Source organism: Pempheris klunzingeri, chromosome 24 (genome assembly GCF_042242105.1).
Source record: "Pempheris klunzingeri isolate RE-2024b chromosome 24, fPemKlu1.hap1, whole genome shotgun sequence".
In the NCBI taxonomy this organism is placed as follows: Eukaryota; Metazoa; Chordata; class Actinopteri; order Acropomatiformes; family Pempheridae; genus Pempheris; species Pempheris klunzingeri.
Genome location: NC_092035.1, coordinates 8,809,379 through 8,832,998, shown reverse-complemented (window position 1 = coordinate 8,832,998; position 23,620 = coordinate 8,809,379). Strand labels below are relative to the sequence as shown.

General features: G+C 45.2%; 2 protein-coding genes across 2 annotated transcripts; one reads left to right on the top strand and one right to left on the bottom strand.

The window, feature by feature from the left end:
• Nucleotides 1-3,120: 3,120 nt before the first annotated feature.
• LOC139223671 (rho GTPase-activating protein 20-like) lies at nucleotides 3,121-18,061 on the top strand. The gene is made up of 16 exons (XM_070855642.1): nucleotides 3,121-3,341; nucleotides 7,314-7,399; nucleotides 10,133-10,306; nucleotides 10,410-10,559; nucleotides 11,115-11,156; nucleotides 11,253-11,337; nucleotides 11,474-11,551; nucleotides 12,538-12,604; nucleotides 12,870-13,075; nucleotides 13,157-13,318; nucleotides 13,457-13,621; nucleotides 14,071-14,183; nucleotides 14,608-14,800; nucleotides 15,597-15,711; nucleotides 15,864-16,612; nucleotides 17,172-18,061. The coding sequence occupies exons 1-16, from the start codon at nucleotides 3,276-3,278 to the stop codon at nucleotides 17,841-17,843; spliced, it is 3,123 nt and encodes a 1,040-aa protein (XP_070711743.1). The 5' UTR covers nucleotides 3,121-3,275; the 3' UTR covers nucleotides 17,844-18,061.
• An 876-nt stretch (nucleotides 18,062-18,937) lies between these two features.
• LOC139223756 (adrenodoxin-like) lies at nucleotides 18,938-22,772 on the bottom strand. The gene is made up of 4 exons (XM_070855746.1): nucleotides 22,359-22,772; nucleotides 20,602-20,726; nucleotides 20,338-20,467; nucleotides 18,938-19,789 (listed from the first exon to the last, which is right to left on the bottom strand). Exons 1-4 carry the CDS (start codon nucleotides 22,496-22,498, stop codon nucleotides 19,681-19,683), a joined length of 504 nt encoding a protein of 167 aa, XP_070711847.1. The 5' UTR covers nucleotides 22,499-22,772; the 3' UTR covers nucleotides 18,938-19,680.
• Between the last annotated feature and the right edge of the window lie 848 nt (nucleotides 22,773-23,620).

The following is a 23,620-nucleotide window of genomic DNA, read 5'->3' as shown; positions in this document are numbered from 1 at the left end:
AAGGGTGTCGGGCGTGTTTTCTATGAGGAATAGTTGACAGTGTCTATGAATAGGAACACAGTATTAGTAAGTAAATAGTTTGAATTGTAGCCATAAAGATTTGCAGGAGGTACACATCACTTTAACGCCAACCTTTAGCCAGAGGTCCCAAATATAGAGAGTGAAATGATGAGGGCTGCTTTCGTTTGCTGTGATGTTGGGTGGACATATTTCAGTCGAGGATAGAGACAGAGTTGTATTAGTATCAGTATCAACGTGCCATGTTGGAAAAGTCAAGGACAATCATTGGCTCTTTGTGCTGCTTTGTTACGTTTTTGATACAAGAAATGGCTGCAAAAAGGAGATGTTTCAGTCCTCGTGCTGCCCGGCAGCTCTGACAAAGTAGCTGTTTTGTGCTACTTTGAATGTCCGCTGTTCAAAAAGACAAACCTTGTTAATGAAGAGGGATGATATCTATACAACATTATTGTTCACTCACATAAAGAGTTAAAAATGTTCCCTCTGTGGTTCTACAGGTAGGTTTTCAACAAGTGTTTTGTGTCTGTATTAAATAAAGCTGATTTCTAAAGCAACGCCTCTGATTTTGACCTTTTGTTCTGCTGTTAAATGACTGATGTCAATGATTTGTAATGTTTTTGATGATCTGAGTTGGAATGAATGGTTGATATTATTGACATTTATATTGTTTATGTATAAGTTGTTGTTCTGGCAGAATTGTCGATCAGATTGTCACTGAAGTTAGAGGTTTGTGTTACTTCCAGAGAAGTTTGTCCTGTCCTATTAAAACTGATGTTTGAACTGAGATTAGATGCTGTTACAGTCAACTAAATTAGAATCTCAAACATTTAATTTGTTAACGGGGTCACGTCGGTAATTGATGTACGAAGATAATTGTTGTATTGTGGCACCCTCATTGTTTTTTTTTTTTCAGACTTCCTGGTCCAGTTCCAGTGAAACAACTTTTACTGTCGTATTTGTCAGCAAACACAAAGTATAGCTTACAAAGTGTTTGGGGCGAGCGGGAGTGTTGAAGGTTGTTGACCCCTGTTGAAATCATTACTAAAGTCAGACACACAGTCTAGTCTGGCCTCTTTTAAATGTCTCTTCAAACTGTTGTAAAGCTTTTAGTAATGTTTGAAATGTGTTTATTTTACTGTTTTATTGTATTTATTGTATTTACTTCCTCTGTGCCTTTTCATTTGAGCCTTTATTTTGCTTTGTGAAGCACTTTGCAACAAGTGCTATCTAAACCATGATTATTATCCTTATCATCATCATCATCCTCTGATGAATCCATAGACATTGAAACTGTGTGGCTGTTGGCGTGAGGACTGAACATGAGCAGCAGTCAGATGTGGAGGATTCGTTTTGCCTCCAACATTTGGACGACCTGTTTGATACAATCGAAGCAAACTGATTGATGTTTTAAGGGTGGAAAAAGTGTGTTTGGGAGCCAGTCAGGGGACGGGATGGGGGGGAGGGGGGGTGCCCGTTGCTTTTCTTTGCCATGCCCAAGGCTGTTCATTATCAACTGGAGGGAAGGTAATCATTGAAGTGATCCAGTTTTAACGGGGCTGATTGCGGCCAATTTGGGGAATGAATACTCTGTGTCTCTGTTCTTCACTTTCTGGCCTGGTTCTTCTTTAGCCCAGTTTGTGGCCCACTTCTGTTTCTAGAAAGACAATTGATTTGGGGGCAATAGTCATTTTACCTTTTGAAAATGTGCCAAGTTTGCCAGCTCCCTTTTTAAAAAATAAAAAATAAAATTTTGAATCTAGATTTCATCCCTCTTATGCTGTGGAACACTTGTAACCATCATGCATATATATATATGATATCATTATTATATATAACAGTAAGATCTTCTCCACACATATAAAATGTCTATTTGTAGAGTTAATTGAAGAACTGCGCCACGTAAGGTTCCAGTGTGCCCTACATTACAACCTTATGGCCTAGATTGCAGTCAGTAGTATTCACGACTGTTCCCAGAGACACAAGAATCTAATAATGTGGCTTCAGACTGACGGCGAGCCTGCAGCTACTGTACCGACGGTGAGCATCACACTCACGCTGCCAACCCTTAATCTGATCACATCTGACTGTGGGATTTTAGTAACTTCTTTTAGTCTAGAAAATGTTCCCAGGATTCCTTTGAGTTTGTTCACTAATACAATTCAATCCAATACTGTGTGTCCGAGTAATAACTGCAAAATCAGTTCTTTCTTCTCTAATCTTTATGGTCAATATGTAGAAAAGTAATGTAGTTGTAAACTTCTGTCACACAAAATGAAGTGTTTTCATACAGTTTTCAAATTCATACTTTTCTTTCTTGTGAAATGTTTCTCTGCCTTTAGGCCTTCAAATGAAACAATCCTAATGGGATTATTTGGGATTTGATAGTCCTGTGTAAAAAGTGCTCTCAGCACCTGTCACATATCCAGTGCATGTGAATATCCATTGTATTTTGCCACGTTTGACTGCTTTTTTGTAAAGATGTCGTTAACATGTCAGTTTAAGGTGGAAACAATGAAACCTCTGATGTTTTAGTTTTATTTAGCAAAAGATCCCTTTCTTAACCTTTAAAATGGAACTTGGGATAACTATATCATTTGGTTTAACAAGCTTCTGAGAAATGTGTAAGTAAATGTAAAAGTTTTTTTTATTTCTGCCAACAGACAACAGTGGTTCTGCAGAGAATAAAAAAATTTTTTGTTTTAAATTTTAATAATTGGACTTTTTTTCAATGCAGTTTGGCGTCAGTGACCAAACCAGAATTCCTGAAACAAGCTGATCCTTAAATCAATCCGCTATTCTTCCCTAATTATCTCAAAGTTTTCATTGTTTGTTTTAGGGTAAATCTGATTGTCTGAGCAATGAACGGAGCAATTTGGTTAAATATAGATGGGCCTATTTATTGCAGCGTGTTGGCGCCGCCTCCGTTCTGTGCGTAAAGACGCATTAAGAAGTGGCACAGCAACTGGTAATCCAGACAGGAGCTGCTTTAGGTTACAGCACAGCCTTTCACTGATGGTGAGGAGACAGACAGAGAACTTGACTTTTTTTAAGCAAACTAATCAAATTTTTCCTCTTCACAGATCGAGTGTTGCGTGTACGCACCCTGATCGCAGACTAAAAGTTTTCGGTGACTTCTAACAAGCTTGTGTGGAGATGGTTGGTTCCTGCCGGAGACGGAGGTTATTAATGGGATTTCTTTCTCCGCTGCACCACCTGAGGACAGTTGGACAGTGAGCCGGAGGGCGTCTGGAGGCTGAATGGACAACATGTCTCCACAGCAGCACCAGGACAGCCTCGGCGGGGGACAGCAAGAGAGCAAACGGGTATGCTTTTCAAATGCGTGTCCAGATTATTTGACTCTAAATTTAACCCGAGGCGCACAAGTTGTCAAAGGAAAACATGCTGTTACTGTTTTTAGCATATTTCACTTTGGTTTACCGGATGAAATGAAAAAAAACCCAAACCTATTTTTGCACGGAGATAGATGACCGTGAGAGCAGCGACTATTCACATGTTGACTTTAGTCAAGTCATGCAAGCAAAATGTCTAAGTAAAGGTCCAAAAGTCAGGCCTCAAAATATAGGTACAGTGCCAAAATGACAGGTACTCATTATGCAGAGTGGCTCATTTCAGAATCATTGATATTATTGGATTATAATTATTGATCCATGAATGTGTCCACAACTGTACTGTTGGAAACTCACTTTAATGACCTTACATCCTGCTGGAGAGCTTAGCCTATAATAGTATATCATGATGAATTGTTGATTCCGAATTAGTTCTAATAATGTAGTGCAGTAAAAAGTCCAATCTTCTCCCCTGAAATGTAGTGAAAAAGAAGTAGAAAGTAGAAGAAAATGGAAATATTCTTCTAAAGTACAAGTACCTCAAAAGTACTTCAGTACAGCACTTGAGTAAAAGTACTTGGTTACATTCCAGCTCTGTGAATGAGTGGATTGTAAACTCTGTCCAGCCGGTGAGAGGTTACTTCAGAGTTCAAGGCTTTTACCTGAGTGACACTTTGCCTCCGTCAACACAATCAAACAACTGTGGATGGAAAATCGACTTATTTCCCCAGTGTGGTAACAATTTGATCATAAATCCCCCCTTAATAGCATTTCCAAGCATTATAATTATGCTTTAAATGCATAATAACACGCTGTGATGTCATTGTAAGCAGATCTGTGGAGATTTGCAGTTTTATAATAAATGTGTTTGTCAACAGCTCAAACTCAATCAGTTAGCCTGATCACATAATAAATCACCATTGTGTTCTTATACAGCTGCTAAAAGACTTGTCATCAAAGTGTAAGGACTTGTGTGATAAAATATCACTGTTTGTTATATTGTTTTATTCATGAATTATACAGTTATCAGTCATGGATGCTTCTCCAGAGGAGTTATGATAAAACACTGAATCACTGTAGTGTCTTATACGCTCACAGTCACTAAACGAAGGTCGTTAAAATAACTGAATATAATATAATATGTAGCTTCCAACATGTCATGAATTACTGGCATTGTTTAGTGTAAATGCGTACTGACGCAGGCTACGTCGTCATATTTGTAAAGGCATACTTGTTATATGTGCACGTGTCCAGACATTTGGTCCAACTTCTCAGACGTTTGCATTTTCTGCTTTTATATTGCTGTATTTTAATGTCGATGTTTTTGAAAATGGCGACGGACATTATTTTTATAGACCAAATGGCTAATAGAATATTTCAAAAATAATCAGCAGATGAGTCAGTCATGAGTATCATCAGAATATCATGTTTGTGCCCATTCAGGGTGTTTCTATGAAGTTTGTTGTTGCACATGATTATGTAAACCTACATATCATCCTTCTGTTTTAAAGGAGCGCTCCCTTTTCTAACTTTGCTGATTCCATTAGTTTTTGATTAATGGCTTAATTTATTCATCCAACGCGTGAAAGTGCTCTTTACTGCCTGCAGGCAGTCCCGGGAAAGCACAGACAGCTTTCCTGTGCCGAAGCCCCCGTATGTGTCGCGTCCTTGTGTCCATCGATGATCGATTCCCCATCGGCTCCAACTTCTCACGTGTGTGTTGTGATTCAAAAAGATCCAGATATACAGTCGATCACCATCACCTCCCTGATCCCTGCTGCTCCTATGGTATCGTTTGACAGTGTGAGTAAACGCAGGGAACTTCTGGCAGGACGATGGTCTGGAAACAGACTCTAAATCAGTTTCATCTTCAGCTGCCTTGTGTTGTAATACAGCGGATTACACGAGAGACGGGCTGGTGTTTCCCATACGTCCACGTTGGCGTGGAAGTGAAAGGTAACTTTGTCACGTTGTGGCCGGACCGTGGGGAATGTTTCACCACCCCGAGACCCTGCAGCATCGACGATATCACACTGTGACATGTCAAAGATGTGTGGACATGCACCGTGGTTATAGGATGGAGGTCAGTGATCTTTACTCACTGTGGGATCTGTGACGTTATTGTGACCTGAAAGCTTTACAGATAAATGAATGACTGTGGTCTTAGTTGGTCTTAGCTCAACTATTGGAAGAGTTGGTATGATGTCCTCAGGATGAATTATGATAACTTTGGTGATTCCCTGAGCTTTATCTGTTCGTGTCTAGTTGGTAACCACAGATATTTCCACTCTTGTAAGATTTGTATATGGTGTTCCTTCATTGTGCGCTTTGCTTGTCATTGTGTAGCTTTAACTTGAACCCTGAGCCTGGTGTGTAGGAGCAGAGAAAAATCCAAAACATGCAGGACAGGATGGCCCAGGACTGAAAAACACTGCCCTAACCTAACCTAACCCTAATCCAAATGTCATGAGAGTTGTGCAAATCTAGGGTTTTAATGTGGTTGGTACCATGAAATCATCAGCCTCATTTTTACTTTGTACAGGAGACTATATCGCTCCAACATGCAATGTGAGGATCGTGAGGCTGAGGTTCACTATCACTAGCACTTCATAGCAATTTGTGAGCTAATCAGCTAGCATGTTTACTGGTGGCTGACCGCTGTTGGTTGGATGAAATGTTCCAGTGGCTCTTGGTTTGACCATCGTGACTGTTGTGGTCTGAGAGCCTCACTTTTGATATGTTTAACATGCTTAACACCGATGGTAGATACTGTAAACATTATACCTGCAAAGCCTCACCATGTCAGCACGGTAGCATTCAGCACCAAAAATAGAATCAGAATAAAAACCTTGGTGAATTGAACAGGTACTGTTAGACTGGTTTATCCCAGAGTCACTGTGGTTCCAGTGTTACTTGCAAACAAGCCATTAATTGTAACGTGTCAGAGCAGATGGCTGCAGTCAGATAGATGGTGTAGACAGTCCACTGCTCTCAGGCTTATTGACATTAGGCTGTGCACCAACAGTTCAATCATGAAACTATGCTGTCTGATGCAGTGACAGCAGATTAAATCAGAGTGAATTCAGCTGCCATATATTTGTCTAGTCTAATTTCATTTAATTTAAGAGACTAGTAGTTTTAAATATGTAAAAAAAAAAAAAACAGACATTTCCTGAGTAAAGAAGGGGTCAGGGGTGTCCTGGCAGAGACGGAGAGAGGCTGCTGAGTACTGAAGGTACCACAGACTGTCAAATGTTGTCGCTTGGCTAATGTTCACGCTCTGACATTCCTCTGTGTTTAAACTGTCCCGTTTCAACCTGCTGTTCCCGTCCGTTTGGAGGCCACAGTCGGTCCCAGCGATGTGATGAACGAGTTGAACATCAGGATGCTTATGTAATGAACGAGGAGAGCGATGCAGTCCGCCTGTCTTTGTGGGATTTGAGCCTTGTTAGTCATGCAGTGATGTGAAGTCAAATGTGATATGAAGAAGAAAGTCTTTGTATGAGATGGAAATGCTTTCTTTAACATTATGTTGTAACTGTTTTCTGTGCGGAGACTCATATGAGACTACTGGGTGAGATGAGAGCAAGGACAGCACTGTTTTCCAGCTCAGTTGTGAAGTTAAATCCAAATATTTTATTGAAATCCAAATGTAGCAAATTGAAGGCCAGGTCTATGATTCCTAACCTGATCTGTATGGAGTAAAATAATAATAAATAATCCTATTCTCAGAAAAATGTCCCACTGAGGTGTACTGTAGTATGAATATTTAGTGTAAGAAATCTAAAACAAGAAATGTTATTCTGTCCCATTAAAAAAACACACAGTAAAGAGTGACATTCAGTGACACCCTGGATACATAATAGTTCTACCTGTGTTAATGATGCAACAATCAGACAATATTTAAATGTGGATGACTTTCGTGTCGTCTCTCTTTGTCTCTTTCAGCGGATGAAGTCTCAGAGTTATCGCCGACAGTCTGCTCCGTCTCTGGTCATCAGCAAGGCCCTGATCAGGTCCAAGACCCTCTCCAGGTACTGTAAAATATATGTCAAGACTCAAGGCGAGATGAACAGTGCAAAGGTGGGCTGTGGTTTACAATGAGTTCTGTAGCTGCAGCATGTATGTAGCTCCTGATTTAGTCAGACAGCCGCTTGTGACCTAGTCAGCTCCTGGACTGTGGGTGAAGGCAAACTCAGGAGCTGCAGTTCAGAGGAGAGATTTGTAGGAGCTCAGCAAGTGTTTAAAAGAAGTAGTAACGTAGTTACGTTGACATGCACATATCAACACAGAAACACGTACATAATCCACAAAATATCCACTTGGTCACCTCTAAACATAAGCATTGACGCCCCTGCCTGTATTCCAGCCCATACTTGTGTATATGCACTCCTACAGCTGAGTCTGGACACTGTAAGGGTGTCTATGACAGAAGTAAGACATGTAAGAAAACTCCTGCCAAAGCGAGTCTGTCTCCATCCTTAAGTCCTGCGTACACCACGTGTGTTTGTGGCGACAATTAAAGCCGTCCCAGTTGGGTTCACGCTCTAGGTGTACCTGCAGGTATTATAGTAGGTCAGTCATAAACAGCCACACATCAGCCACTTCTTCTACAGAGAGGTCTCTGGGGCCACACACACACACGCTTACTCACACTGGCCTCAGGCACGACCCCGGTAGAGGTGTGGAATCCACTCGGATAGATAATCCCTCTGTAACCAGACTTATCAGAGGATCAGGCGTCTATTAATAGCTGTGCCTTTGAACGTATGGACCGGGAAAGTGAAGAAGGAATAACGGCATTAAAAAGCTCCCGCAGAGGTGTGAGACCTCACTGCACAACCCCCGCCAGTAAAGGCCCAGACTGTTGTCGGCGCACAGTGTACAGTGCGTCCCCGTCTGATCTCATAAGTCTGACCCCAAGCGGGCACATGGGCACCCAATGTACCCCTGACATGACAAATGACGTGCTGAATCAGAAATGTAGTTTTTTTTTCCTACCATTTCTTCTTCTTTGATTTGGTTTGAATTGGTCTGACTGAATGAAGCATTAAAAGGTCTAAAAGTTGTTCCCACTTTGTTAGATAACTTTCACTGTTTCCTTGTGAATAGGCCACAAATCCCACCGCGCCCCCTCTGAAAGAAACAGTACCCGTGCCATGTCTGTCTGCTAATTGTGTCACTCAGATAGATGTCATTGTTTCAAAATGTTTGATTGCTTCATTGTTAGAATTAATGTTTCTCTAATTTTTGGTTACCATTTTTATTTCCAAAAATATTTGTTCACTAGTTCTGACTGTGAGCTGTTTCCAGTCTTCTAAGCTAAGCAGCTACTGTGTGTAACTTTAGATAAAAACAAAAAAAGATGTGAAAGTTTTCCTTTAAATGGGGATCTGATCATGAACTAGAAAACAGAAATCCAAAGTCCAACAACAAAGAAATGAATACTTATTTGGCACAGTGAACTAGGACTGAGCACCAACAACCCTTTTACATCCTATGAACAATTTGGAAAGATCCCTATTCCCCTAGGGTACTAGTACAGTTTAGTCGTGACTTCACTTTTGACCGTCTGACCTCGTATGTTTGAACTTTGTGAGACTTGCAGATTCCCATACTGTGCTCAACTGTCCACCCAATCATGTGACTTTAAAATCACATCAAACAATTTACATAATGAAGAAAGCAGGAGTCCTTTGATGTCTTGTCAATGTCGCTTGAATCTAAAACCCAAGTCAAAGCGGATCACGTCCACCGCACGTACGTACATGTCAGTATTTTGAAGCTATTTGGTGACGAAGGGTCCAAGATGGAGACGGAGATCTGAAGTGGATAATCTAATAAAGGAGGCACTGACCAGCCATCATAAGAGACGGGGGCTGACTAAGTCTTTCTATTCAATCGGGGGCGTCTCTGATCAACTAACACTGTAAACCTCCAAACATGTCCTTATGAAATGGAAAGGTTTGACCCAACGACGCAGCAGCTGCTTCACATTACCAGTCGGTCACGCTGGTTTCAAAGGCGAATCACATACCGGAGAAGGTCCTTTAAAATGCGTTTGGTTCGAGGCACCAAAAAACAGATGCAGTGCCAAAATACTGTAAGTCAAACTGTAAAAGGAACAATCCCAGAAGAAGCTGAACGTGGTCGTCCCTGGGCGCCGCCCCTCCCCAGCTGGGCCTCACTCCCCATCACTCTACTTGAAAGTCCTTGGTTTCATTGTTGAATCCATCTGTGTAATTTCTGTGGCTTCTCTGGATCCAGGTTGGGTTCATGTAATAGATTTCTTAGGGATTATTGTTATATTCAAGAAGGAGGAACCCAAAAAATATTGTCCCGACTGATTTTCCATCCCGCTTTCATGTTTTGGCAGGTACGATCATGAAACGGATATTAAACTGCACTTTATGTGACATGAAAAAGGTCTGAAATGTAACTGGAGTCCTGCAGAAACTCTGCAGCAGCTTTGCAATCAAAGTTTGAAGGAAAAACCATCTCCAGTGTTACAGTAAAGAATAAGAGAAACCCTTTGGCTCCAAGAAAATGGCTCTTTGTGAAGAAAAGGGGTTTCTGGGAAACGTGGTCTGACATGGACAATCCCAGTTGTCTTATTTTACTCATCATCCAGAAACTTTTATTGTTCAGAATCCCAGAATATCTTTAGAAATACTGAGTGTTTTTGATCAGGTGGATATTTGAAAAAGAGGATCTTTGAATGTGAGAAGTGCACGTGTGATTTGCGGCTCCATGTATTTGTACCGCAGAGAGAGCTTCCTGGTTCCCGTGTGCCCAGAGAGCTGCCCATTGGTCCAGTCCCTCCTCGCCGGCTCCGATAGGTCCTTTCTTCTCCACGGGCACGCTCAGTTGAAGACTGGGATGCAGACTCAGGACCGACACCTGTTCCTGTTCAGTGACATCCTGATGATTGCCAAAGCCAAGTAAGCGCGCGTGTGTATTTCTCCACGTGTTCTTCATGTCCTTCAGTGGTGAATTGGGGTTAACGCCTGGGTGTAAGGTTAAAACGAGAGAGCGTGTTTCCAGATCAGCCAACCACTTCAAGCAGAAGGCCCGAGCGCGCGTGTGCGAGATGTGGACGGCAGGCTGCACGGACGAGGTGTGCGAGGGAAGCACCAACCCGGAGAGGAGCTTCGTCATGGGCTGGCCCACCTGTAACTGTGTGGCTACGTTTAGGTAACACACACACGCAGTGCGTTGTTGTTGTTGTCATTTCTGTCGTGATAAATCTGTCCACATATTGTACACAGAAAGTCTCCTGCTGCTAGTTTGTTTTATTGGGTGTTCCAGAAATATAGTGTTGGCTCCAAACCCGCCCTTGAAACCACCAAAGTCAGTCAGAGCCTGTTCGATGAGTTTGTTTGAGATGTAAATATGTTTGCGATGCTGTAAACATGAGAAATGAACAGGAAACGGACAGGAAGAGCCATAAGCACTGGTATAGATCAGTCAGACTGAATCCTCAACACATTTACACATCCACCAGTTCTCTGTGCCGCTTAACCTGAAATTCAAATCTGTCCAAATGCTGCTGGAACATTTTCTAAAAAAAAAAAAAAATACATTAAAAGCCACGAAAGCGTCCATTAATTCTGATAAAACCCATTAAAAAGATTAAGAATGAGCCCAACCAAAAGGTAGACCAAACAGTTTGTGCGTGTGGAGAAGCGAGTCATAATGTGAACACACACCGACTGAGCTGATGTTCTTGTCCACGTTCCCCCCCCCCAGCTCTGCAGAGCAGAAAGAGAGGTGGCTGTCCCTCCTCAAAAGGTAAAGTCACGCCTTCATGGATCAGCATGTAAAGTGTCCCCACGTGTTTAGAGGGAAGAGAAAGCCTGACGTGTTTGTTCTTTGCTTTCCGTCCAGTCGGATAAAAGAGGAGAAGGAGAAGGAGGAACCGAAGACCATTCCTCTGAGAGTGTACGGGAAGGGAATCAATACTTTTGCAGTTGTAAGTTGACATCAGTGTGTCTGTAGCATACAGGTACTTTTCTGACTAACCCAGTGGTTGAGCGTCTGTCTGTCTGTCCTCACAGTGCACAGTTAGTACATCCCGCCGACGCCTTGTGCTTTCTCCCCCCGTTTAGACCAAGACGCTCCCCGTCAGCAACTCCGATTCAACCAACGAGGTGGTCCGACTGGCACTGCAGCAGTTCAGCATCATAGTAAGGGAGGCAAAATGCCAATGAATATGTTTAGCGTGGCCGGTCGTCACAATCCCAAAGTGTATGATGACGTTTACGGTGTAGTGACAGTTTAGGTATTTGTGCAATGGGGGCTTTCGGGTTCACAACTCACTGACTAGTGAGTGTGTCCAATAGTAGTAGTTTAAAGACAAACACCTGATGAGGTCACAGAACGGGCCCTTCAGAAAGGAACACATTTCTGAGTGAAACAACAGGCGAGACTGATCTAACAGGACTAATTAAAGACACAACTGTGCACGTGATTCGGAAGAAAAACACAGTTGCAAAGAGTCTTTTCTGATCGGCCAACACAAGCCTATTTCAGATAAATGACATATGTAATTATGTAGATTTCATAAGTAACAACAAATCATTTTGTTTAAAACACATCAGAAGGATTTGTATCCAGATTCTGTGTACTTATTAGATTTTTAGACTCCCAAATGTTGATCTGAGCTTCCAACATCCCGCAGCAGTCGGGCTATAGTATGAATATTACAGTCATGCCGTTTCCACAGCAGCCCGTCGCCCTGTTTCCCGTCCCGACCCGTGCTGTCCAATCAGCAAACAGATACATATTGAAGGGGTGTCGCCTCCTCATTGGTTCCTCTCCACTCTGTCCTCGATCACGGTGGGCCTCCATCAGTTTCCAGGTCACGACCTGGAGGACGGAGGAATGAGGCGAACGGAAAGTACCCCACGGTGCCATTAAAATCCAGCAGCACCGAACACAGAGAGCCAAACAAAGGATGATGTTTTCACAGAAGCCCGTTGGCCTTCCCAGCTTAGTTGTGCAACACACATGTGACGCTAACACACAGCATGTGAAAGCGGAGGGAGAACACTAGTCTGTTCTCTCATCGTGGCTTCCTAAAAATGTCTCCACAGAACAAGACGCCTGCTTGTTCCATCACCTGGCTCTTCTTGTTTGTGTGACCGTCTCTCTCTCTCTCTGTCCCGCTCAGGGAAACGTGAAAGACTTCCAGCTGTGGGTCATCTCCAAGAGGGACAACGCTCCTTATCCTCTCATCGGTCAGTGAGTCAACATCAGCAGACTGTGTTGTTGTACGGCAGGAGTTATTTGAACGGTTTCCAAAGTTTGAGCAGGGCTGCTGTAAGCCTTGGACACGGGGGCGAGAGGTTTTTTTAGGCACACTGGTACCATTCATCCCCAGAGGAGCGCGTTGCCGCTCACGGGGAGGAAACCGGCGGTCACAGCGTCTGACCGGTGTTGATGTTCTCTAGCAACCATGTGGAGCCTCCAGGGAGTGATACTGCTTCCTGTCCTCCGTCTCAGGTCACGAGTTTCCCTTCAGTATCCAGATGAGTCACGTGAGACACGCCGCGTCTCAGGGCAGGGACGCCGCCGCACCGGCCGCGGAGCGGCAGAGGGCCACGCAGGCGGAGCAGCTGCAGGTGTCCAAGCAGTGCCAGTTCATCCTGAAGCCTCGGCCCGCTGACACACTGCAGCAGCAGCACGTATCCGCAGGTGACGGCGCGCGTGTCAAAAGAACTTGAAACGGGTAGAAGTGTTTCTGCTGATGCACTGAGGGATGTTGTGCTGTCTTTCCAGAGTTTTCTCAGAAGCCATTTAAAAGGAGACGTTCCCTCATGAACTGGGCCTTCTGGCGAGGCTCCTCCTCTCACCTGTACGACGTGCCCCTCAGCGGGGCGGCCCACGGCTGCCTGTTCAGCCAGCCGCTGAGCTGCGTGTGCGTAGAGGACGCTCTGCCAAAGCCAGTGATGGTCAGTGGGCAGTTTAATTTCTACGTGATGCTCTTATTCAGATGAAGTCAGTGTGCTGACGGCAGCTCTGTAGTTTGAATCCATCAGTCACACGGTGTGGTGCACCTGCTCTGAACAGTCTCTGTCCTCCCCCACCAGGACATGCTGGCGTTTCTGTACCACGAGGGTTCGTGGACTCGGGGGATCTTCCGACGGCCGGCGGGGGCTCGCGCTGTCCGGGAGCTGCGGGACTCTCTGGACGCTGGAGAGTTTGAGCTTCCCCTGACAAGAGACCACGTCTTCATCATTGCCGGAGTGTTTAAGGTGCGACAGCGTGAGAATAAATGGGCCCGAGGCTTCAAAAACACCCCTGTAGTCTTACCTGTTGAGAATGTGACATAATTAATGCCACTGTGTGTGATGTGTGAGCAACATGTATCACTGTGTTAGTTACCTTATTGACCCACATGTCTAAGCACCAAATTAATCCGCTTCCATCGTACTCAGCCTCGTGTGTGACACGCAGCCACGTTAGCAGGACGAGCTGTTCACAGCAGAGGAGCCTAGAATGGCTTGTTCACGTAATCTGGATTATAATCTGTTATTATCTGGAGGATAACAGAGATCTTGTGTGCACAAGTGCTTAAACTATGTCACGTCTTTACACGCCAGCACCAGAAAGTTGTCATTCGTAAACATGACTCATATTTGTTCCAGCCATGTTCACAGCGTAGCGTGTGAAACAGAAGTCACTGATGTGTGCCTGTTTTCAGGATTTCTTGCGCAGCATCCCAGGCAGCCTGTTGTGTTGTGAGATGCATGAAGAGTGGATGGATGTCCTGGAGGAAGAGGAGGAGGAAGAAGAGCAAGTGCAGGACGTAAAGAGGTAACATGTTGTCACTGTACCGGTACTCTACCGTGGTATTATTTGACTAGATAACACCAGTATTTTTAAACCTGGGCCCTAGTTTAACAAGTCCTGACGACTGATGGGTCCAAGACGTTTGTAAACCCCAGTCGATCACCTTAGCCACCGGCTGAGAACTGTTAAGGCTGTAACGTTATCCTTTGAGGCCAAGTTGCCCATCCAAGTGGTTGTTTTTGCCTCCGACAGGCTCGGGCTTGTATTCCAAGCGTTTGACCACATCGAGAAAAGAATCGACGATAGACAGACGAGTCACTCCTGTTTTGTGCAAGGTTCAATGACAGACGTGAAAAACAGTGGGGCTTTCCTTTAACTACCGAAAGATGTCGATGTTTGAACACGACTCGACTGTTCCTGCGGTCTTACTCCCCGGTTCTGTGTGTAGGATGATTCGTCGTCTGCCCAAAGAAAACACCCTGCTGCTCCGCTACCTGTTGGCCATGCTGCACGGTATCCAGGGCAACGCCCAGGAGAACCAGATGACAAGTTTCAATCTGTCCGTGTGCATCGCTCCCAGCATGCTTTGGCCTCCCGGAGCACCCTGCAGCCCCGAAGTGGAGGGAGAAGGAACTAAGAAGGTAAGACAGGGGAAGGAAGCTGCTGTCCATCTGCGTGCCTTTTACCTGTCAGCGTTAGGTTCCAGCCGTGCGCCCGGCTCTGCTGAAGCAGCCTAGTTTGCAACATCCAGGACTACTTAAAGCGATCTGTATTTTTGGTGTGAAATCACTTGAAAAGCTAATACTTTGTGGACACGGGAGCCAGACACAGGCTGTAACTTTGGCTGCTCTTGCTCTAATGACTTTGTCACCCAGGATTGTTGAAATGTGGCAACACAATGAAATCAGTGTCCGTAAGCCACGGCACAGCTCCGTAACAAAGAGAAGTTTGTTAGTTTTGTCTGGAGGCCATCAAAACAGCACACAAGTTGCAATCCGTCCAAACAATAGCCCAGCTTTGCCTGGGATCAGGACAAGCTCCTGTACTTTAGGAAAAAGTACCTTAGCCATTCTGTGAAAACATGCTAGAAAGCACTTTGAAGATACTCTGTTATTTGAGTGTTCAATCATTGTAATGTTAAGCTGCCTAAACTATCAAGTGAATGTTATGTTTGGAGATGTTTGTGTTTGTTCATTCCTGCGCTTAAGCGTGCTTTTAACACCTGTAAACCACATCGAGCTTTTGTCAATGTGTCAAATCAGCTTTTCAGAGGGCAAAAGTCCCGTCAAAGACTCACTCGTACGCTCCGAAGCGACGCACTTTCAAATGGCCAAAGTGTCAACATTCCAGTTGGTTGGATAACGACCACTGAGAAAAGCTGAAACAATCCTGACACTGCCACACGTTCAATCTCACTTCTTGTCTTGTGGGCTGCAGGTTTGTGAGCTGGTGAAGTTCATGATTGAACACTGTGTGCAGATTCTGGGAGAGGATCCCTGCTCCCTGTTTGGAGGGCCGCCACAGCAAGTCAACACTGACGAGATGGGATCAGGTGAGAGAAGAGCGTGTGAAATGAGGCATTTTGACACAAGTGACTGCACAAGTAACTCAAGGATGCAGAGTTGGAGGTGGGATTTTTATTTCATTACGTCTACTAAATCTCACAGATTTGTCTAAAAGTCCATCTGTGTCTTCATCCATCAGAGTCCTGGATGTATCCTCTGACCGACTCCTCTTACGACAGTCTGGAGAACGAGCTGGACAACAGCAGCGGGGGTTCACCCAGCTTCTGCGGCAGCAGGCGCCTCAGACCCAAAGCAGCACTCCAAGGCAGCCTGGACTCCATCTTCACATTCAGCGACTACGACCAAGACACGGACCCAGATTTCCACCCCCTGAGGGGAGAGAGGAGACAGGAGCCTTCCTGCAGCAGGCAGGACGTGCCCCCACTGGACTCGCTGTCCCTGGACGGCCGGCGCAGACGGCGCTCGGAGCCGGCTATAGCGTACGTAAGCAGGTTTGGGCCGTGCATTTCAGAGAGCACCGAGGGTCTCGCTGGTGAGGAGGAAGAAGAAGCGCTGTCCAGGAAGCCTAGTAGCCACACACATTCCAAAGGACAGACCAAGATGGGTGGAGGTAAGTTTGCAGCTCTAGAAGTGAGTTGTTCCAGCCTCTCCTCCACCTCCCCTGCACCAAACTGCTCCTCCCAGGACTCTCTCGACTCCCTGCCCTCCCCTAGCGGTGACCCCACCTGGGGGCTTGAGCCAACCAAGACACACGTGCCCTCCAACGCTCCAGCAATCACTGAGGACTCTCAAGTCAAGGAGTCCCACAACTGGGGGACCGTAAAAGGCTGCATGGGCCTCCACCCTAACTCTTGGCTGAAGAAAGGTCGGAGGCTGTCGTTAACTCAGCAAGACAACTTTGAGAAGGAAGATGAGGAGAAGAGTGGGGTGAGTGAGTGAGTGAGTGAGTGCAAATACTGTGATGCCCAAAGTATCTGTGTGCTTGACTCTGAATAAAGTGTTGCCTTACTGAACGTTGTGAGACCCATCTATCCACCCACCCACCCACCACCACCACCACCCATCTATCTATCCTTACTTACTTCCTTCCTCCCTCCCGCACTCACTCTATCTATGGGTCTAGAGCACCAACAAACACTGACAGTCAACATTTGGGACTCAAGCCATTTATTTACCACATATTCAGACAAACATGACAAAGTTACTGCTGTGGCCTGTGGGAAAAGCAGAGGAGACACACTACTGTTCAACAGCAACACTTCAACACTTACTTAAAACATGAAAAAGCCACATTGCTCACTGCTGAAGAGGAACAGGCCAGCAAACAGACATTACTGAGCACAACTAACTCACCGCAACATGACGTGGGGAACACAGGTCAAACTGCAGGGAAAAGTCACACAAACACAAAACACTAGTGCCACAATGGGGACGGCAACTTACCAGACACGTGCAGCTTTTCACTTCACTTCCTTTCCATCCACAGGGAGGAGCCGCTGACAAGTCCTTCGCTCTTGGGAAACTGGTCCTAGGAAGACCTGTGGAAAAAGGGGGAGGGAAACTGCTGGCCTCAAAAGATGGGGGAGGAGGCCATGTGAGGGGAAGGCCTGGCCAGGAACCCCACAAGCCCCAACATCTCAAACAGGGCTCCTCCTGCCCTCCTTCCCACCACCGCTCTACAGGGACTCTCCACATTCCAGACTCCCCGCTAACTGGCAGCAACCACGGGAAGCAGTCATCTCCATCTTTCTTTTACAAGCACAGCGGGGTGCCTCTGTCCCTCTTCAGGCAACACAAGTCTCACTCCGTGGAAGAACAATGCAACGCCAAGCTCTACCGACGCCGGGGCTCCGAACCCGAGCGCCACGTTGTGGAAAGAGCCACCGCGCGGGCACGGCTGCCCAGCGACCCAGGACTGAAGGTGTCTGAGGTGGACGCGCAAGGAGACGCGTCACAGACCCGTTTCTGCCTCTCCCCAAACGCCACCAAAGCAGTGAGGGAGTACTTCTCCTCTCACCCACGCAGCAACCCCCACAGCAGCCAGCAGGTGGCGCTGGCCCTGGTGGACAATCGCAGGGAATGGCTGAGGAGATGCAACGATCCCTCGGCCGAACCGGACTTTGAGCAGCTCCTGTTCTCGGAAGAATCCTACGTCTGATTTCCACTACAACCTGCAGCAAAGCACCAACCGCTTCACTTCAATGGACCGTAGACACACTCATTCACTGGTTTGCAACCCAATACTACAACTCTTCACCTTCACAATGGCTGTTAGGAGTTTGGTTCAACTGCTTTGCAGGAGTAGCTACATGACAACAACAATAGACACTTTGCCTGGAGCTTCTCGCCATTAAGGGAACATTTCTTTTTGCTGGATTTCTAGATGCACAAGGAACACTACCTTATTTATACTCCAATAACACATTTAGCACAGTCTAAGCACATGGCTGCTTTTCTTGTGTTTACTTTCCAGCCAAAGTCAAAACCTGCCAATTAAAGCTACCTGCTGTTGCCTTCTCTCAATAACCCATTTTTTACTTGGTTTCTGCCCTCAAAGCTACATTATGAGCGCTTCACATATTAAGTAGGAGACTTAACGCTCAGCACTGATTTAAAGTGCTGAATGCAGTGTGTAGAACAACCTAAGAAAGAGATGGCATTTTAGGGGATATTAGACATTGCATTTCTTTGGGCCTGCAGCAGAAATGGAGCCTGGTTACACACTCACTTCCTAACAACACCTGCCATTTAATCAGCGTTCACATTTAGACCTCTCATTTAACACTCAGCAGTTTCCCACTTTACAAGTTTACTTTTGGAGATTAAGGTCATTCTACACTTTCATGCAAACTGGACAGGCTCTGGAAGGAGGAGATCATTACATTTGGCTGGCTGCAGTGACTCTTTACATAGTTGCTCCATTTTACTCTGCACATTTCAAATGCTTCTCAGCACTTGACATGTGTTCCACTTTCCTTGTTGCCAACAGTGTGATTTTGACACAAGCCTGTATTGATCTGGGTAAATCATGTTTTCAAGCTTCACATTTTAGGCAGCTTAACACTTGTTGTTTAAATTAGATCACAGGACTGTTGCTTTTCTACATCCATGTATTCACACGCTGTGTTAACCACTCAAATCTGCATTTGCAAATAAAATGACTGAAAATCAGACAAGCAAAACTTTTTGGAAAGAAAGGACTTTCAGATCTAACATGGTACAACGTGCACAAACTGACAGTTCAACACGCCATTAGAAAGGTGATTTTTTTATTACATTATTTGTCACTAGACACAGATCTGTGTCTTCTAGTTATGTACAATCACATGATGAAATTAGATCATTACATGAAGGATTCAATCAAACCAACAATAGTTGGGGTATACATATGTATAGAATAAAATACAATAAAATGTTCAGGGGGGGTCAGCATCAGCACAATCTCTAAGGCATCAACGACTGTTAGTTGCATTGGTTGGTTTCACATTTCACTTCACAGGCTGTGGCTATGACTGAACTCACACAGGAGATCAAGCCCCTGAGCTACAACAAAAATACACTCAGCACGCAGCGGTGTGAATCCAGTCATAGTTACAAGGGTCTGTCTTTAATAGCTCAAGACGCAGACAAACCTTCTATCACAGCAGATTAACAGCTAGTTGTGATAGTGACATCACAGGTTTGTTAGAGCTCCTCGCTAGGGAAGCAAGGGCAGTTACACTTTAAAAAAACATTAATCCTTTCCTAGTGCAGTTTTACTTTCTATAAAAAACTGTTTTGGAGAGTCGAGGTCCTGGATTCTGGCGCCCTGCTTATTGACAGCTGGCTATAGTCGTCTGGGACTTGGACGTTTTAGTTACTTGCTTTAACACACGCAGAAACAATACTGTGGCAGCCGAGCAGACACATTTCCACCTACCAGCGTCCCTGTGTACACGTCATACCCGCAGTTCTGACCGGGCGCGACCGCACTGTCTGCGTCCACAGGCTCCCAGTTAGGACGAGCCGTCTTTGCTCTGTCTGATATCCGCTACGCTCTCTGGCACTCTGGCCACCATGCCCTCCAGAGACTTGGTCAGACAGATCTGACAGCCCAGCCGAGACCTGAGAGGAAAGGACAGAGCGTTAACTTTCACCTCTCTGGTAACTGCCGTGTTTTCAGCAAAGGCGGTCACTTTAGTTGCACTCTGACAGCTGCTGTAGAGATCTTCTTTTGGAGGCACACATAAAAAGAAACATACTGAGCATTACAGAAAACAAACAAACACAACAACTTCTGATGTCATTTAAATGCCACGAGTGTCAGGTGATCATTGGTGTGCCCAACATTTACTCTGCTGTTTGCTAGTGTGAGGGACGGGGCCCTGGTGTGTTCACACCTTTGGCCCTCACTTGGTTGACTGATCACATCTGACAAATCTCATTATCTCAAAAGGACTGGCATCAGCATCCCCCAGGGTGTGGGACCACCTTCAATGTAACATTGACAGCTCCCATTTTAATCAGCAATTTCAAAACTAAACATTCAATGCATACACCATTGACAAGCATTCACTGTCTGTTGCCAAAGGCTGGTAGAATGTTCCTGTGCCACAGATGGGAAGATTGTGTTTTACAAAGGCAGGGTTGGCGCATGTGTGTCTTCTGCTTACGTTTCAGTCAAGCCATAGGCCAAGTCTAGCATGTCCATCTCCTCGTCTGTGACTGGCCCCAGCTTCTTGTACACCTCCTCTTCAAAGATCAGGTGACACGTGGAGCACGCCAGGGTTCCCTCACACGCTCCTGAAACCACACACACACACAGTTTGAACTTCCTGTGATGGGAGAGTCAGCTCAACTACAGACAGCAGTGTCAGAAAGACACCTCCAAATCTCAGCCTATGACGTCAAAGACCTGTGTGTGTGTGTTTATGTACCAAAGCCATCAAAGTCGAGGTCTTCATTAATGACAATATCCAGCAGCGAGTCTCCAGGCGCCCCCTTCACTGTGACCTTCTCCCCGTCTCTGTTGATGAAGTGGACCGTCACCTTATTGTCCGACCTGACAAAACAAAGAGGTTCATTTTATTTTATTTGATTTTTGACATTGAAAGATCGTAGCTAAGTTGGGCTGTCTGCTTAAATTACATACATTGAGACGTTTCCTAATGACTGCAGTCACAAAACCAAGAAAAGGTTTCTATATTTAGACCAGTGCCTTGTTTGACCTGCCGCCTCCACACACCTCTGGCTGTTTCAGCCACACTTGACTGCCCTCTAGTGGCCACAGGCCAGCACGACACTCAGCTCAGTTAACCAACATGTACACTTCACACAAACATTGCTGTCTCCGTTTGGATTAAACCAGCTTTGGATAAGTATGACCCCCCCCCCAACCTATCGGTCTAATAAAACAAAAACGGGGAATTTTAAGGCGCAAACCAAAAACAAACACCATTCTTCAATCGTTGGCTCTCTTAAACACTTTGGTCTGGAGATAACACTGCTATGGATTGATGCTGTATAAAAAAGATGACTCATCAATGTAGGGAATCACAATAGATAGGAAACTAACAAAAGCTGACTGGATTGACACAATTAACGTTTTCAGCCTAACCACCGAGGATAAACATTCTTCATCTGATTACACTTAAAGCAAAAGTTACCATTTGGCTGCACTGAATGTTCAGGAGACAGTCTCATTAACACAGCAGCTCGGGACCACTTTAGGCTTTCATCGGGATTGGAAACATTTAACAGCGCAATGTGATTGATTTGTCCCATGAAGATGCTTCAGCACTCTGACCAACCTTCACTAGAAAACACTGCTGCAGTCACCTGCACTCACTTTAAACTGCTGAACCTCAGGTGTCGGCCGTGTCTTACTGTTTCATTGGGCTTCTTCACTAACATCAATGCACAGCACACGGCCAGACATAGTAAACTCACTGACCTGGGAACCCAGCGGAATCCGCTTTACACAAATGTCAATCATCAAACTACACTCCACACCAACACAGGCAAACACTTACAAAGTCCCACCTTCACAACGACAATTAGGGCCTGATGTGAGCTCACTCACACAGTAATGACCACTTTAAGGACAAACCGCCACACCAAACCTTCACCCTGGGCAGCACTCAAGGAATTCATGAGGTTGTTGAGCCTTGGACAGCACAGCCTTGGTCCAAGCCTTGCACCTCAGCGGGAACATGGGTCCTTTTAACCTTGCGGACAGGGGAAATCTTCGACAATCACTCACACTTTAAGAGGAAAACTTAGACATTTGGTGGGAAACACGCTAAAATCACACCATTTCATAGGTCCATCTCAAAGTTCACAGTTTGTTTCACACTTCTTACCTTTGAAGAACTTCACAACCAAACTCCATTCACAAATGTCACACTTTAATGGCGCTGCCCACACTACTCATTTCAAACAAGCAAACCAGTCGCTGAGGCAATTAGTGTTCACACACTTGTCTCATCTGGAGGAAACCGAGCCAAGGAAAGGTGAATGGACCTGACAAGCAGGTGTTCACCAATGCTGAGCTGGACCTCATAACAAAGGTCATATAGAACTACCTGTTTTCTCACTGGAGTTTGGCTCCGACATGAAACACTGACGGTCACCTCGGATGTTTTAGCTCACACTTTACAGTGTTACAGCGGTGCTCCCTCAGTAAATGACCCACCTCAGAGGCTGTGTGCCGCTGGTAAAACTCCTCTGAGCCGCCAGCCAGGTGGCTGAAGTTGCTACCGTGGTCCTCCTCGAGTACTCTCGTAACGTTAACTTTACACGACCCAGTCTTCTTAACGCGGCTACAAAAGCCATTTCAGACACAAGCTACACGTCGGTGGAGGAGATGAGAAGCTAGCGGTCCACTTTGGTCGAGCTCTTTGCTTCTCTGCGGACAGACACGCAAAGATGTTTCACTTAGCTACCGGCCGAGCTAGCTAGCTAAGCTAGCTTGTTTTATCTGCGAGAGTCACTCTGTCACTGTCACGTTCATTGCGTAACGCGCTACTTATAACAACAGCCCGTTTCCTAATCAATCAGCTGTTCGCCTTCGAACGACCAGCTGAAGATTGCGAACAATCAGCTGCGACCACGCTAACCCGGTTTTCCTGCTCAATCACAAATATGAGATCCCTGATGTATTTCCTACCAAAGAAAACAGTGTCAGAGACACACTTACGCAACATCCTGTCATGATTCAAAAATTAAAGCCGTAGCAAGCAACATGTTGCAACTTTGAAGGAATTACATTGTCCACAGGTTGAAGTTAAACATCTATTTCATAATACATCTAGAGATAATTCAGATCCAAACCGTCGCTTGGGTACACGCGTCTTCTTTCATGATCAAGGGTGTTTCCCTTTTACTTTTATTTTGAAAGACACAGCGCTACACTTCCTGCCGTGTGCCGATTCATTATCGCTAGCTTGATGCCGCGAACAAAAGTCACTGCGTGTCTGCACACGTGCTTCAGATAGTTTGCCAAACAGGGGTGAGTGCTGATGCTTGTTTTGACTTGGGGCATTTAGCCCAACGGGGAAGTTCACTAAAGCACAACAGACAAACTCTATCATGTTGCTCAGTTAGGGTCACAGCCCTGCGCAGTTTGGGGCTCCACACTCTTCTCTCCTGCCAAAGGCACCGAAGAACACAAAAACCAGATGCCGCAAGTGACCTTGGCACAGTGACCTCCACAAGGACATAAACAGGTTGATTAGCTAGTGGATGGCTGCCTGTCCCATGACAACCTAGCTGACATGGTTTATACAAACAAACATTCAAGACACGTATCATTTCATTTCATTATTTTCTTAAAAGGCAGCCACACAGCCCGTCTTTAGGTCAATGTTACTAACGCAACCTTTAGATATACCATCTATATCTAAATGACCCGTAAAATACTCCCACCCCCTCCAGAGCCTTCAGTGACCCCCCCGC

Excerpts from the sequence above, each read along its gene's own strand:
- LOC139223671 (XM_070855642.1), top strand. The coding sequence starts at position 3,276 with ATGGACAACATGTCTCCACAGCAGCACCAGGACAGCCTCGGCGGGGGA. Across the intron at positions 11,338-11,473 it reads GAATCAATACTTTTGCAGTT|ACCAAGACGCTCCCCGTCAG; the intron begins GTAAGTTGACAT and ends CCCCCCGTTTAG. Across the intron at positions 14,801-15,596 it reads AGGGAGAAGGAACTAAGAAG|GTTTGTGAGCTGGTGAAGTT; the intron begins GTAAGACAGGGG and ends TGTGGGCTGCAG.
- LOC139223756 (XM_070855746.1), bottom strand. The coding sequence starts at position 22,498 with ATGGCTTTTGTAGCCGCGTTAAGAAGACTGGGTCGTGTAAAGTTAACG. Across the intron at positions 20,727-22,358 it reads AGCGGCACACAGCCTCTGAG|GTCGGACAATAAGGTGACGG; the intron begins GTGGGTCATTTA and ends TTGTTTTGTCAG. Across the intron at positions 19,790-20,337 it reads GCCTATGGCTTGACTGAAAC|GTCTCGGCTGGGCTGTCAGA; the intron begins GTAAGCAGAAGA and ends CTTTCCTCTCAG.